At 52.0% G+C, this 15,627-nt stretch overlaps 1 protein-coding gene and 1 long non-coding RNA gene across 6 annotated transcripts; both read right to left on the bottom strand.

The window, feature by feature from the left end:
- Nucleotides 1-3,747: 3,747 nt before the first annotated feature.
- Nucleotides 3,748-7,561, bottom strand: CUNH1orf210 (chromosome unknown C1orf210 homolog). Of its 4 annotated transcripts, none has more exons than XM_019428955.2 (4): nt 7,259-7,561; nt 5,667-5,836; nt 4,761-4,878; nt 3,748-4,639 (listed from the first exon to the last, which is right to left on the bottom strand). In XM_019428955.2, exons 3-4 carry the CDS (start codon nt 4,777-4,779, stop codon nt 4,320-4,322), a joined length of 339 nt encoding a protein of 112 aa, XP_019284500.1. In that variant the 5' UTR covers nt 4,780-4,878; nt 5,667-5,836; nt 7,259-7,561; the 3' UTR covers nt 3,748-4,319. The 4 variants fall into 4 exon arrangements, with proteins under 4 accessions (XP_019284500.1, XP_019284501.1, XP_019284499.1 ...); XM_019428956.2 differs by having other exon boundaries at nt 5,743-5,836; XM_019428954.2 differs by having other exon boundaries at nt 7,162-7,276.
- Nucleotides 7,562-9,633: 2,072 nt separating this feature from the next.
- Nucleotides 9,634-14,447, bottom strand: LOC109254781 (uncharacterized). 2 transcript variants are annotated; one of them, XR_002074974.1, is made up of 4 exons: nt 14,375-14,447; nt 12,983-13,115; nt 12,707-12,784; nt 9,634-9,903 (listed from the first exon to the last, which is right to left on the bottom strand). It is a non-coding gene; the product is annotated as an uncharacterized LOC109254781 (long non-coding RNA). The 2 variants fall into 2 exon arrangements; XR_002074975.2 differs by lacking the exon at nt 14,375-14,447 and adding an exon at nt 13,718-13,925.
- Nucleotides 14,448-15,627: the final 1,180 nt, after the last annotated feature.

Here is a 15,627-nt window from a genome sequence, read left to right as displayed (position 1 = left end):
AGGGTGCAGGACAGGGTACAGGGCTAGGAACAGAGGCAGGCTGGGGCCAGGGCCTGAAGCCAGAGGAGGGAGGACCAGAGAGAGGTCTGGCTGAGTCCCAGGTATCCCACAAAGTCTAGGATCCCTCAGCTTTGACCCTGTGGGCCCAAATCATGCTCCCTCTTTGTGCTTAGGCTCAAGCACTCAGAGCGCAGTGGAAATCACTCCTCAGAGGAATCTAGGAAGGCCTCTTAGGACAGGGTCCAAGGTCCTGCTCAGGGGCCTGCTCAGCCAGGCATGATGCCCACAGCGGGTTCCTAGAAGAAGCCCTCCCTGCTGACCCTGGCTGGGTGCTGGGCTCAGGGAAAGCAAGCCCTTCCCTTGTCTGGATCCCTCAGAGGCTCTGACTCGGGTCCCAAAGAATACATGACAACGGGGACAGCTGAGCTGCTTCCAGGCCCAGAACTGCAGGCAGGACAGTGTCCCCCTGCACCCTGCCCAGTGCCACCCAGGTCAGCACTGAGGGAGTGTAAAGGCAGGGAACAGGCCCAGCTGACTTTCCAGCAGCTCCTCCCTTGTTCAACACACGCCCTCCACCCCTTAGTTCTGCTCCTCAACGTCCTCCTCAAGGTCTTGGGCTGGGGCAGCCTATGCTGCTGTCCCAGACACAGGAACTTGCCAGACCTGCAAGAGTCAGACTGTCTCTGGACTCAGGAACAACTGCTGGGGTTGGGAACATGGGCTCTAGGCTCTGCCACGTCCTCCGCTGCTGACAAGCCCTTAGATGTCAGTGTTTCCCTGTTTAGTCCTCAGAACCTCCTCAACTCCACCCAGGCTCCTGATCTTCTTCACTCCCGGCTCTTGGTGACCCCACTGCCAACTAGTCCCAAACACACACCGCAGACCAGAGTCCTCCCGGGTGCACCCAGCTGTCCCCAGACCTCTCCCCCTGGAAATTGCACGTCAGGCATTGAATCCTTGTTCCCTCAAAGCCTGCCCCTCCTCAGGGTGCCCAGCCCCCCACGCAGAAACCAGGACAACCTCGTTACCTCCTTTCTACTTCCCACGGCCAGCAGCCAGCAAGCCCACCAACCCTGCCTCCCTCGTGTCTCTGGAATCTCTCTGTTCCCTGCCTCAGCTTAGGCAGGTCTTATCGCCTCTCTCTGGGTGTCTCCCCTCCAACCCATTGGCACAGCATCCAGAATGACTTTTCTATCATGATTACCTCACTCCCTGGCCAAAAACATCCACAGATGAGCCTCAGATGCTCTCATGTTGAAGTGCAAGCTATCTTGGCATGATGGCCCTAGCTGATCTGGTCCACCCTTCAACTTCACCACTGCCGAGGGCATCCCTTGACCCTCCACGGCAGCCCCCCTTGACCTCCTGCCTTTTTCTCAAGCTCCTCCCTGTATCAGTCCTGCCCTCACCCTCCTTCTCTGCTGGCTCTTTCCTCAGAGGCTAACATTGCATTCAGTGAGCATGTGTGGGGTGGCCGCCTGGTTCCTGATGACTTCCCCTTGTCTGGGAATGACCTGAAACCAACAGGCAGCCTCCCCAAATCACATTTGCACTATAGAAGCCTGCTGCTGGTCACAGTGGGTTGGACCAGTGGTGGATATTTGGCCCAAACTGGGCCGATGAGACTCTGTCACCGGAGTATTTGAAACTTGCCATCGAGAACTCAGGAGTCCCAAGCATGGAGCGTCATTAACGCCCACAAGTGACAGAGCACAAAAGGTACCATTCCTGTCCTCAGGCTGCTAGAGCCACCTGTTTCCTGCCCTCCCGAGTCAGCTGTCCCTTCAATTCTCCTCCCATTGCTTGCAACTGGAAAGAAGCTTGACTTTGTCCCTTCTTAAAACTGCCTCCCTTGCTTGGGTTATTTGGTTTTTTGGTGTTGAGTCGTAGTTCTTTATATATTTTGGATGCCAACCCTGTATCAGATATGTCATTTGCAAATCTCTCCTCCCACTCAGGTGTCTTTTAGTTTTGCACAAGACACGAACAGACATTCGTCCGTAGAAGACCGACAGAGGGCCAACAGACACATGAAAAGATGCTCAACACCACTCATCATCAGGGAAATGCAAATCAAAACCACAATGAGATGCCACCTCACACCTGTCAGAATGGCTAAAATAAAAAAACACAGGGACATCTGGATGGCTCAGTTGGTTAAGTGTCCGACTTCAGCTCATGATCTCACAGTTCATGAGTTTGAGCCCCACATTGGGCTCGCTGTTGTCAGCGCAGAGCCTGCTTCAGATCCTCTGCCTCTCTCAAAATAAATTTTAAAAATTAAAAAATAAAATCAGGGCCCCTGGGTGACTCAGTTAAGTGTCCGACTTTGGCTCAGGTCGTGATCTCGCGGTCCGTGAGTTTGAGCCCCGTGTGGGGCTCTGTGCTGACAGCTCAGACCCTGGAGCCTGCTTTAGATTCTGTGTCTCCCTCTCTCTCTGCCTCTCCCCCACTCGTGCTCTCTCTCACTCTCTCTCTCAAAGAAGGAATAAACATTAAAAAATATAAAATAAAATAACAAAATAAAAAACGCAAGAAGCAAGTGTTGGCAAGGATATGGAGAAAAAGGAACCCTTGTGCACTGTTGGCAGGAACGTGATATGGTGCAGCCACTATGGAGATTCCTCAAAAAGTTAAAAATAGAATTACCCTATGGTCCAGTAATTCCACTCCTGACTATTTACCCAAAGAATCTGAAAGAAGGTGTGCATCGCTATGTTTATTGCAGCATTATTTACAGTAGCCAAATTATGGAAGCAGCCCAAGTGTCCATCAATAGATGAATGGATAAGAAGATGGTATATATACACACAAGGGAATATTACTCAGCCATCAAAAAGAATGAAATATTGCCATCTGCAATGACATGGATGGAGGTAGAGAGTATAATGCCAAGTGACATACGTCAGTCACAGAAAGACAGATAGCATGTGCTTTCACTCATATGTGGAATTTAAGAGAAAAATGAACAAAGGGGGGAAAAAAGGAAACCCAGAAACAGACTTTTAACTACGGAGAACAAACAGATGGTTGCCAGAGGGGAGGTGGGTGGGGAGTGTGTGAAAGAGGGGACGGGGATTAGGATACAAGTATCAGTACGTGAGCACTGACTAATGTATGGAACTGTTGAATCACACACAAAGAAAACAAAAAAACACAAAGCTGCCTCCCTTGTCCCAATCTCCCCAACAGCAAGGATGACCCGGCCCTCCTCCTCTTCATCAATTCTTGACAAAGTCTTCCACGGTCGCCTCACTCCCTCACCTTTCATCTACTCATTCCTCAGCCTGCAGTAATTAAACAAACTTGACCAAAACTTACTTAGCATTCTTGCCATGCGCAAGAATGAGAACACAGAATGAGGCACAGCCTGTGTCTTCAGAGAGTTCACTAACTGTGGGGACGGGCACGGTAAGGGGTAGGTGCAAATTGCAATACAGATTAAAATAAACCGTGGCAAAAAGAATAATAAATAAAAAAGATAAAAAAAAATAAAATAAAATAAAATAATAAAACAAAATAAACCATGACAAGAGAATAGTAGAGAAACTCACAGGGTGTTATGAGACGGAGGGGCTCACAAAAGGCGTCCCCCGGAGGAGGGGACATCCGAGCAGTTCTATCCAGCTATGAGAAGGAATGCTTTTATGCACAGGTTCCAACTCAGGAAAACTGAGAAGCAGGGACTCCTTTTTACTTTTGTTTAAAATGAAAATAGATTTATTAATACCCGTGGAAAGTGTAATATACTGTAACCGTTTAGATGACTCACTTTATTGATAGGGAAAATTTTCAACAAGAAAGTTGGCACACTGCTTGGCACCTGCTAAAATGTTCTCATCGGGCTCATTTGAAATGCTAGCAGGTAGACGGGCTACAGGGAGTCGATGGACCAGGGACTTTCATCACAGTCATGGAGGATTGGCAAGAACAGAAGGGCAGTATAGGCCGGGGAGAGAGCGTGACCAAAAAGTGCATGGTGAAACACCATGTAGGAGAGAAGGAAAAACAAATAATTCGTTTAGTAGGGAGTGGTGTCGGGAAAGGCAAGAAAGGGAACCAAGAGGCTGACAGAGGCCTTATTTCCCTAGCCCGGCCCTTGGTAGCTGTCCTGAGTACAGCAGGGAGTCATCGAGGGTGATTGAGCAAGAGAAAGTTTGTCACCCGAGCAGCAGCAGTGTCAGGGAAGGGAGGACTGCTCTACCCCTGGTGAGCCCTTACGCCCTAGACACCTCCGTCCCTGAGGCTCACGGTCCCCTTGTGGTATCCACTGTCCTTCAGCTGTCAGGTATGGGTGGGGGGTGACCACAGATGGGGGCTCAGAAGGAAAAGTGGTCCCTGCTGCCCTCTGTCCCCAGCCCGCCGGCCCCAGGCTGAATGTAATTGTCCTCGATGAAGCCATCGTCATCTTCTTCACCCACCTCCGGACAGACACCCTTCCCGGTCCCGGGCAGCGGGCGGTGCTGGTAGCTGGCACGGTATTTGCGGCAGAGGTGGCACTTGGCAGCAAGCGCGATGAGGAGAGAGAGGACCACAGCCCCCAGCACGACGCCCACCAGCACAGGCCATGCCCGGGCCCCAGTGCCCAGCCCAGGGGAGATGGCTGATGCTGTGGAGAGCTCTGAGGGCCCCACAGTGGCTGCAGAGAAAGGGACAGCATTATGCATGGGGCCCCAGATGGGTTCCCTGGGGAGACCGAAAGGTGTGGGGACAGGGTCCTTCTCCCAACCCCCTCCCCAGCCCCCTTCCCATTCACTCACTTTGGTTTGCCTCACTCATGAAGGGGCCTGGAGACACCGGTGAGCCTCAGCTTCTGCCAGAAGAGCCGTAGCTCCAAGGAGACCCCCCAGATGCCAGGCAGCCCTGGAGCACAGAGTCCTAGAACATATACACCACGTGCGGGTGTCGTGGGAGGCCACAGGTACACATTCCAGGGCAGACTCACAGCCATGTTAGGGCGCTGCACCAACTCTGGGCACTGGACAATTAACCATAACCGATTGTGCACGAAAGAGAAGCTGAGTACCTGGAAATTGGCTATTTGTAAGGGAAGACTGTAGGGTCCAGCTCAGAAAGCAGCTGAAACAAATAAATCAATGCTGGAACTTGCTAAGCACTACGTATGATTCAGGCACCGGGCGGGATGTCCTCACAGAACACTGTAAGGTGGGTATAAACATTATCCTCTCTCTGTAGATGAGGACTCGGAGGCCCAGAGGGGTGAACCAACTCGGACAAAAGTCCCGGGACTTGAACCCAGGTCTCTGACACCAGGGCCCAGAGCCCAATCTGCTACACTGCCTGATAGGCTGAGGTTGGGAAGATGGGACAGAGGCAGTTCTGGCTCCCAGGGGTCAGACAACAGCAACGGCTGAGAACTAATGAACAAAAGTAGAGACCACACGTGGAGGACGGTGCCTGTCCCTACCCAGGCAGGGGGCCCCTCTCCTCCTCAGGCAGGAGCCCCTGCCACCCCACCTTGACCCTCAGCTCTTCAGACACATCCCTTGTCCATCCACCTCTGCCCAGAGGGAAGCAGTTTCAGCGAGTAGCCAAATGCAGATCATCTGGATCAGGAAATTACCTAGGTAAGAACCACTAGGGCTAGGGAGGAGAACCTGAATTAAGGGAGTATCTGGAAGAAGACCATCTAGGCATGGGAATACCTGTAGGAGGAGCAGCTGAGTCAGAGGAATGTCTGGAGGAGCAACACCCGAATCTGAGGAGTACCTGGGGAAGTACCTGTCAGAGGAACAGCTAGGACCGGAGATTATTGCAGGTGGACCACCTCAATCAGAGGAGTACCTGGGGAGGAGGATCCAGGCTAGGAAAGCACCTAGGAGAGAAGCATCTGGTTTAGGGGAGTACCTGCCATATATTCTTTAATGCTGATATCTTAATGATACCCTCCCTCCTCACCTCCAACCTGTCACCAAGCCCCATCCGTTCTTCCTGGAACTAAGTATCTCCGGAATGACTCTGTCCCTCCTCTGCACCCAGCCACTGCCCCAGTCCAAGCCACCTTCATCTTGTACCTTCACTCTTACAATGCCCCCCCCCATCCTGTCTTTCCCCACCTCTAGTCCACTCCCCAGAGTGGTGGACCTAAAGCCCAAATCTGATCCCATCAGTCTCCCGCTTAAAAATCCTTCCAGAGCTCCCCAGGCCCTCGGGGCTATACGCAGATTCTTCGGCATGTTCTTCAAGGCTCCACAATCTAGCACACGGCCCTGCAGCCGATCTTGTCTTCCTCACAGTCCCCACCCCCCCCCACCATGCTCCACCCACACACACCTCCCACCTCACCCACTCTCTTGTTTCCCAGACACCCCTTCTCGGTATTTTGAGTTCCCCATCCCCCAAGGCCAAATCAAACCATGCCTGCCTATGAGATTGTCCCTTGACCCCTCAGATGACCCCTTCACTGGCCTACCCAGTCAACCACCCATCAGGATTGGCCAGTTACTGGATGGGCAGCTGTCTGGGGGCAAGGACGGAGTCAATTAAAATGTGCCCGGGCTCTGGCAGACAGCTTGGTGCTCAGCAGCTCAGTCTGGGTGAGAGGTGAGTATGGGCTAGCTGGAGAGTGAAGCGGGTATTAGGAGAGCTAAGGCCGCCTGGGTAACTCCGTCGGCTAAACATCCAACTCTTGATTTCAGTTCAGGTCATAATCTCTCAACAAGCTCCGCGTTGACAGTGCAGAGGCTGCTTGGGATTCTCTTTCTCCCTCTCTCTCCCCCCTCTCTCTCCTCCTCCCCCACCCTCAAAATAAATAAATAAACTTTTTGGGGTTTTTTGTAAAGAAAGGAGAGCTAAAGCACTCGTTCACTCATTGGATGCCTACTCTGGGCCCCACGCTAGGCACTGGATCCCCCCAAAATAAGATTTTGTTAACTGGAAGTGAATTGTATTCACTTCGAGGTCTGTAAGGTTTAACCCTAATCCTTCTCCTGCCTGCTCTGTCCCTGTGAATTCTTCCCAAGGACACGGGCTGTCACCCTACCCCCACGTCTCTTCCACCGACAAACACACACCCTCTGATCTCACAGATACACACACCCCACTCTGATTTTGTGGTTCCTTTTCTGCTCCCAGGAGCCCTCAGGAATCTGTGGGATCCCCCTCCCAGGCCCCCCAAGGTCTTCCCCTTCTGCTCCCCACCTGTAGGAACTGTGCACAGTCCTTGGATGAAGCTTCCGGCTGGGGCGGGCAGAACCAGAACAGGTGGGTGGGCCAAAGCCACCGCCACCTGACTCACCTGGGGACGCAGCCGGCAGGCGGGGCTGAATCCGCAGGGAGGGCGGAGGGCTGGGCTGCAGGCAACGCCTCCAATCAGGACGACTAATTACACTTCACCCCAAGCTTTTGCAGTGAACCTTCTGGCGCACGCCCCACCCGCACCCCCAGCGCCGGGTGCAGAAAGTGGGGGGAGGGGAGGGGTGTTGGTGCAGCTGGGATCCAGAGAGGGGTCCTGCGGGCCCTAGAATGGGCGGGCAGACACCTCAGCAGGCAACTGCCCGGGCTGACGGCCCTGATAAGCTAGTGAATTTCCCGTGACGGGTACAAAGTCCAGAGTTGGAAGAGGAAGATTTGCAGGCCTGGGAAGGCTGTGGGCCGGAAGTGGAGGGGAGGAGGTGGGAATTCTTCCCTGGCAAAGCCGCGGGGACCAAGGACGCTCAAAGTTGCCTGCAAAAATGTGTGTGAGCCTGTGCAGGAGTTGAGGGGAGGATGGAGAGAGGGGGGCGGATAGAGGGGTGTGGAGGTAAATGGGGAGTGTATCTGTGCCCTTGGGGAGTTATTGTGTGCGAGAGTGTTTACCGGGATGGAGCCGTCCAGCCTTCATCTGGATCAGAGGATACTGGGAGTTCAGAGAGCCTCTCTTTAGAGGCTCTTCAGAGAGGCTCTCTGAACCTCTCCCTTTTTACTCCTCCTCCCCAGGCCCAGTGCCTCCTTGTCATTTAAGACCGAGCTCAATGGGGCGCCTGGGTGGCTCAGTCGGTTAAGTGTTGGACTTCAGCTCAGGTCATGATCTCATTGTTCTGTGGGTTCGAGCGCCCCCGCCCCACGCCGGGGCTCTGCGCTGACAGCTGGGAGCCTGCTTCAGATTCTGTGCCTCCTTCTCTCTCTGCCCCTCCCCAGCTCGTGTTCTGTCTCTCTCTCTCTCAAAAATAAACACTTATAAAAATTAAAAATAAAAATAAATAAATAAATAAACCCAGCTCAAGAGTCACCTTCCCTGAGCTCCCAGTCCTCCCAGACTAGCACCGCCTCCCCCCTGCAAGCCCCACCTTCTTGTCCTAAGCACCCCCTGTGCTGCCTCTTCTTTTGGTGGAGTGAAAGTGGAGCCAGGTTTTGACATCTCTGGGTTCCCTGCACCTGGCACAGGGCAGTTCTCAGTAAATATTTAAAGGAGAAACTGTTACGAGGACGAGTTAAACCATGCAGGCACAAGAATTCACAGGGACCCACAGGGCACAGCCAGAGCAAGGGCTACAGTCAGGGGTTTGCAAGTGCAGCATGGTAGAACGGAGCCTGGAAGGTGAAGGTCAGTTCATGCAGGACCTTGAATATCTTAGCACGGAGTTGAAGTCCTACTGCCCTTGGCCCCTTCCAAACTCTCCCGCCTTGTCTGTTCCGTACCCAGCTCCAGTCCGAACTGTTCTCTATTCCTAGGACCCACCGTGCCCCCAACCTCCCTAGGAACCAGTAAACAAGGGGTCGGTCTGTGTCCGTCCTGTTCCTCTCCACATCCCCAATGTCTAAAAGGGCAGTAATAAATGCTTCTCAAATGAATGAATGAGAGGAAAGTGATTATTACCCCGGATGGGGCAGTGAGGGGCCAAGGAAGGTTTGGGCTCTTGCTTTGATTTTGAATCCAGGAAATCCTAGGATCCAAAAGATAATCAATTGAACACCTACCAGTCCCCACCTGGGACCGACCAGTCCCAGTGCTGGTTCTTTTTAATTTATTTATTTATTTAAAATTTTTTTAATGTTTATTTTTGAGAGAGAGATCGACAGAGCACTAGCAGGGGAGGAGCAGAGAGAGAGGGAGACACAGAATCTGAAACAGGCTCCAGGCTCTGAGCTGTCAACACAGAGTCCCAACTCGGGCCTCAAACTCACAAACTGTGAGATCAGGGCCTGAGCCGAAGTCGGTCACTCGACTGACTGAGCCACCCAGGTGCCCTGCCCTTGGTTCTTTTTTAAATTGAGGTATTCGTGTAACATAACCCAATTCCCACGAAAAGCATTCACCATTTTAGTCATTTTCAGGGCACACTTCAGTGGCATTTAGTACATTCAGAATGTTGCGGAAGCACAGCTATCTAGTTGTAAAACACTCTCATCACACCAGAACGGCACCCCATTAAGTAGTCACTTCTCATTTTCCCATCCCACCAGCCTGCAGCAACCACTAATCTGTTTTCTGTCTCTGTGGATTTGCCTGTTCTGGGTATTCCCACAAATCCCATTTGTGCCAGATTTTTAATAAACTATTTCATTTAAACCTCATAGCTGTACTATGAGATAGATGTTAATTATCCCTTTAACAGATGATGAAAACAAGGCTCTGAGAAGGTAATTTGCGTGAAGCCCTGCAGAAGGAGACAGCGTCTGCACATCCATCAGTCATGTATTCAATGAATATTTATTGAACACCCATCACAGAGCCACAACCAGCCCATACAGCACACATTGCAAAATAGCAGAAGGCAACTTGCTGGATGCCCCCAGTGCATGGAGAGCAGAGAACAGGCCAGATGTCAGCGCCCGCTCCCCAGCCAGGAGCTCTGATGCAGTGAACAACCTTTACAACCTTCCATGGCATCCCTGGCAACCATGTGGTAGGCTCAGTGCTAGCACTGAGGACGAAGTTCCCACCACCATTCAGCTTTCATTCTGGTTGGGAAGACAGACAATGCCCACGTAAAGAAATAAATTAATTCAGATAGTGGTGAGTGCTATGAAAAGTAAAATAGCTTAGGGGCACCTGAGTGGCTCAGTCAGTTAAGCGTCCGACTTCGGCTCAGGTTACGATCTCACAGTTCGTGGGTTCAAGCCCGGTGTCAGGCTCTGTGCCGACAGCTCAGAGCCTGGAGCCTGTTTCAGATTCTGTGTCTCCCTCTCTCTCGGCCCCTCCCCTGCTCGCACTCTGTCTCTCTGTCTCAAAAATAAATAAACATTAAAACAAAAAAAGTCAAATAGCTTCATGTGATAGGGAGCTGTAGAGGTGACTGCTACTGCACAGTAGACAGTCAGGAAAAGAGGAGACTCACTGAAGAGGGAATGTTCGAGCTGAGATCTAAGAGTGAGATGGCAATCATGCCAATATCTGGGGGAAGAGCGTTCCAGAAAGAGGGAAGAGCCAGAACAAAGCCCAAGAGGTGGGAGCCTGGCTGGCTTATTCAAGCAACAGAACAGAGGCCAGCTGGAGGGAGTGCAGTCAGTGGGGAGGGACAGAAGGAGTTGCATGAAGGGTGTGTGGGGCCAGCTCACGTGGGGCCCCATCCTTCCCTCCCTGGGTGAGAGGGGCTGACTTCTTTCACTCTATGTGAAGGAGGGACTAGAGGAGGGCAGGGTAGCAGCAGGGAGACCAGCTGGGAGGTTATTTCTATCATCCAGGAGAGAGGCAATGTGGCATCAGAGTAGTCGGGTAGAAACGGGGAGGGTCTCCTGGGTGGCTCAGTTGGTTAAGCATCTGACTTCAGCTCAGGTGATGGTCTCAAGGTTCATAGGTTTGAGCCCCGCCTCCTGCTCTGTATTGACAGCTCAGAGCCTGGAGCCTGCTTCGGGTTCTGTGTCTCCCTCTTCTCTCTCTGCCTCTCCCCCATTCATTCTCTCTCTCTCTCTCTCTCTCTCTCTCTCTCTCTCACACACACACACACACACGCACACACACAAACATTAAAATAATTTTTTAAATAAAAGAAATGAGAAATGAGAAATGCTCAGACTCTAGACATATTCTGAAGTTGACATGATTTTTCTGACTGGATGTGAGGTTTGAGGGGGAAAAAAAAAGGAATGAGGAATCACTCCAAAGTTTTGACCTGAGCAAATAGTAGGAGGATGGAGTTGTCATCGACTGAAATGAGGAGACTCTGGAAGGAGCAGTTTTGGGAGGGCGGTCAGGACCTCAGTGGTGGACGTGTTTGTTGTGAGACGCCCATGACACATCCAGGTCGTGTCCTAGGTGGGCGGGTACCACAAACTAGCCTGAACTCAGCAGGAAGGTAAGGTCTGGACATACATATTTCAGAACCAGCAAAATGTGGATGATTTTTAAAGTCAGTCGTCCAGATGAGATCCCCAAAGGGAAGTGTGGAAAGAGAAGAGGGCCAAGGGCTGAGCCTTGGAGCATGCAGGGAACAGAGGTCAAAGAGGGGAGCAGAAGCAAGGAAGGAGGATAGGAGTGGCCAGCATGGTAGGAGGCAGACATGGGGGGCGGGGGGGGGGGGTCCTGGGAAACGGGAGAAGAAAGCATTTCAAGGGCAGGAGCTTGGTTGGCTACGGCAGATGCTGATGATAGGCCAGTTAATCTATGGATTGAGAACTGACTTTGAAATTGGTCATGTGGCAGTCACTGGCCACCTTGACAAGAGCAATTTCACAGCATGGTGGGGACAAATGCCCAGCTGGGCATGATGTGTGATGTATGAGCGATGCATGAGTGTGGGAGCAGACGAAGACAAGACAACTCCTTCAAGGAATCTTGCTATGAAAGGAGCAGAGAAGTGGGGCAGATTCTGGAGAAAGGTGTGGGATCCAGGGAGGACTTTTTTTTTTAAGGCTAGGGGCTTTTAGACCATATGTGTATGCTGATAGGAATAATCCAGGAGAGAGAGGAAATTGATGACACAGAGAGAAGGGACAATGGGAGTGAGAGTCCTTAAGGCATCAAAGGGTGTGGGGTCAAGTGTACAGGTGGAGGGTTGGGGTTGGACAGGAGCAGGGAGAGTCTCTGTGACGAAGTGAAGTGTACTGGTGAAATGATGGGAGCCTTAGGGAGTTTCCTTCTGATGGCTTCTGTTTTTCCAGAGAAACAGGAAGCAATGTCATCAGCTCAGAGTGAAGAGCGCAGGTGGCGGTGCTGGTTCTGGGGTTTGAGAAGGTGTTATTTCGTCATCCTGGGGCTCAGGACAGAGAATTGGTCTGGCCAGGATTGGGGATTTGCCTGGCAAAACTGATAAAGTCAGAGAGGGGCAAGGGAGCCGAGCCATAGGCAAGGGAGTGGTTGCCATGATGGCCCGTGCACTCCGGGCAGGGTAAAGAGGGAAGCGAGGACCAGGCACGGGAGGTGTGAGGAGCCCTGGAAAAGTGGGAGGACAGATGGATTTTAGGAGCAATCGCTGCTGTGCCAGAGAGAGTGGGTTGAAAAAATAGGATGCGGCCAGCATGTGGCACATGGAGTGAGGGCTGCCCAGCGGATGCCGGTCTTAATACAGATACACCCTAGGACGTGAAACGTGGAGTGATCCTCGGCGGGGGGGGGCGGGGGGGGCGGACACAGACCACTGGTGGTTTCACTGTTCCCTGAAGCATGTTAACTCAACCTGCTAGGCAGAGGTCTATAATAACATGCTAATAGCTCTATTAGTAAATGGAAGAGACAGGATTCGAACCCAGGTCTTCGGGCTCCAAGTCCAGCACCTTTCCCGTTATACCCCAACTAGATCCCTCTGTTCCTGTGAGTACAACTTACCATCAAGGGGTCATTTGTAGTGACAGACAACCATCATTTCAAAGATGTGATTGTCTCTCCCAAAGGAAACTGAGGGTGCTGCTGATAGAACAGGGAACAGATGCTGAGCAAGCAAAGAATAAGGTGTCCTGCTCCCCACCTGAACCCACTCCCTTGTCCATCTGACCGAGCCCCTCCCTGGGGCAGACCCAGGGGTCTTCGCCTTGGGGTAGTTGCGGTCCCTCTTCAAGAAGCTGATGAGAGCAGGAAAGTGCTCGCAGTCACAAATGTGCTTACAGGTCTGCATGTAGTAGGTGTTCCATAAAAGCTTGGCAGAGGGCACCTGGATGGCTCCGTCTGCTAAGCGTCTGACTCTTGATCTCAGCTCACGTCTGGATCTCAGGGTTGGAGCCCAGCCTTGAGAAGCCGACTTAAAAAAAGAAAAGAAAACAAAAACTTGTCAGATGGATGAATAGTTGGAATTCCTGGGGGGCTCACCGGGCCTTTCCAGGTTAAGAATTGGTGTTAACCCTTCGCCCTCTGTATGCAGGAACCTGTTCTATTGTGAACAGATGGCCCCTTTAAATAGGCCGAGGACCCCTTCTTCTTGCAAGCCCCTGGAGGTGGAGTCAGCACCTCCTTAGGGCCACCCTCCATTCAACCTCCACCTTTCCTGAGGCTGACCTCCTGGACATGGCCCAGCGTTCAGAGCATCCCTGAAGTCGTCCCAAGTCTCAAGTGGGGAATGGGCTTAAAGCAAAGCTCGGTGGAACAAATCCTCTGACCTGGCCATCATCAAGAAGTCACACTTCACTCAAGTAAGCTCAAAGGCTATATCCCAGCAGAACTTTCCAGATCCAGAGCTGAGACCAGGGAAACACTGGAGGTGGATGGGACCTTCCAAAGTTGCCTCACTTCCTCAAGGCGGACAAGCCTGTCCAGGGCCACGGTATTCCACGAAACCCTGAGGGAGAGCTTTACCAAGCTTCTTATAGCCCCAACCACACCACCCTGGAACTCCAGTATAATTACCTCGGATGGTTGCCACATCAATCCAACATCTTCTTCTTCCCAAGTCGCCAGCCCCATCTTGCCTCATTTGATATATAATTAGAGATCATACGTGCCCAGTGTAAGGAGGTAGCAGTCTGCAGCCCCCACCCCCACCCCCCGTGATCCGTTATCCCTGGAATAACCGGGTCCAGGAGGACAGAACTCAGCAGGGGACACCCCCGCCAGGGATGACATGTGGCGAGAGGTGGCAGACCAGCTGTACAGAGTGGCCCCATCTTGCTGTCCCCTCCCAGCCCCGCCTCCCCAGGCAGTAGGGGGGAGCAATCATCTCTCCCACAGTCCCGCTTTCTCATGGGGCTCTGGTAAGAAAGGGGGAGGGAGGAAAGCTGGAGCCCTCCTGAGACACCCCGGAGTATTGGGGCAGTCCCGTGTGGAAATCCTCTGGTGGCAGGTGCCACTTAAGGCTGAAAGGAGGCGTGTCGCCCCATGTTGCCCCATGTTGCTGTACCAGCGTCCCTTCCTCAGGATGGAGCTGGCAAAGCACCGACGGGCCTTCAGGGGGAAAGTGTGTCAAGAAAAGGGTGGGAGTCGGGGCCCTGCCTTCAGAAGTTTCCTTGACACCCCTGTGTCACCACCAATGAATCATGCGAGCTAATGGCCTTGTGCCGTCATTACCTCTTATCCTCAAACAATATTCGAAATGAGATCGAACAAGCGGGAAGCAGCCCCATCACTCGCCCAGGCTGTGGATTCTGTGGGATGCGTGGCTGTGGCCCCTGGTGGCAGCTTTCTCTCATAAAACGTGCTTTGTAATCTAAGGAGGCGTGCTATTGTTTGAGGCAGAAGGACAACAGTCTTTTGTGTTGTGTGCTCTTGGTGCTAGGGTTTCAGGGCGAGGAGGGTGAAACCAGGTCCTGTGTACCCTCAAGGCCAGACACCCTGAGAAGTCGTGCCCGCCCATCTCTGTCGGGCCCCCTCTTGATCATAACCCAGCACAGCCCTGAATTCATTTTTCCAGAGTAAAACCCCGAATCCTTTCAGGGTACACAAGGGTTGGCTTTTCTTACATAGTTTTTAGGAGTTTGGGGGCGACACGGGCCCTCGGGAGCAGCCCCCCGGCAAATGCTGCTGGGGACTTCAACCTGCCTGCTCTCTAGTAGGACAGTCCAGCAGGCCTGGTACAGAGTTAAGCTCTCTGGCTAATGTGAAGGAGCATCCATTTCCTCGCGGGAAAAATGGGGATAACAATCAGGAAACCTACCGCAAAGGCAGAGAGCCCCTGAGAAGGCGTCAGCACCTTCACCAGCACCTGTAAATGTTTAATAACTGTTAGTCATGGTGATGGAGGTCTGTCGGTGTTCCACAGAAGGCTGCTGCTTGTGTTACTGGGCCGTTTTCATTCTGACCAAGGTCAGTGAACATTTGTTACATTTTAAGTAAGTCCTGAGCTTTGAACTGTCTGAACCCTCTGTGGGGTGTTGATTCCGGCTTCTGGCCTCATAGGGTTTCTCGGGGTAGGGGTGGGGGCCAATGGCCTTCGTGAAGCAGTTTGCATGAAAGGGACTTCATTCAAAGCCTTGTTGGATTAACTGGGGCTTCCTTTAAATAAGGGCTTGTTCTCAGAAGCTTTCTTTCTCCAACAAGGAGAAAGAATACAATGGACAGTCCTCATCACAGCTTGTCACAAACACCTGGCACATCTTTTCAGCCCAGAGTGAAAACACACACACACTCGCTAACTCCAGGAACACAGCCTCAGCCTGACATTCCAGAAGCATTTGCTGACAAACTTCCTCCCAAATACAGTTATTTCCTGGAAGAACAGCAAAACCTGTTTTGTTTTGTTTTTTTAATTTTTTTTTCAACTTTTTTTTTTTATTTATTTTTGGGACAGAGAGAGACATAGCATGAACGGGGGAGGGGCGGAG

The sequence above is a fragment of the Panthera pardus genome, unplaced genomic scaffold (assembly GCF_024362965.1).
Source record: "Panthera pardus isolate Hobbes unplaced genomic scaffold, ASM2436296v1 HiC_scaffold_11, whole genome shotgun sequence".
NCBI classification, from domain to species: domain Eukaryota; kingdom Metazoa; phylum Chordata; class Mammalia; order Carnivora; family Felidae; genus Panthera; species Panthera pardus.
Note: the sequence above shows the minus strand (reverse complement) of the source record. Positions and strands in the feature narration are given on the sequence as shown.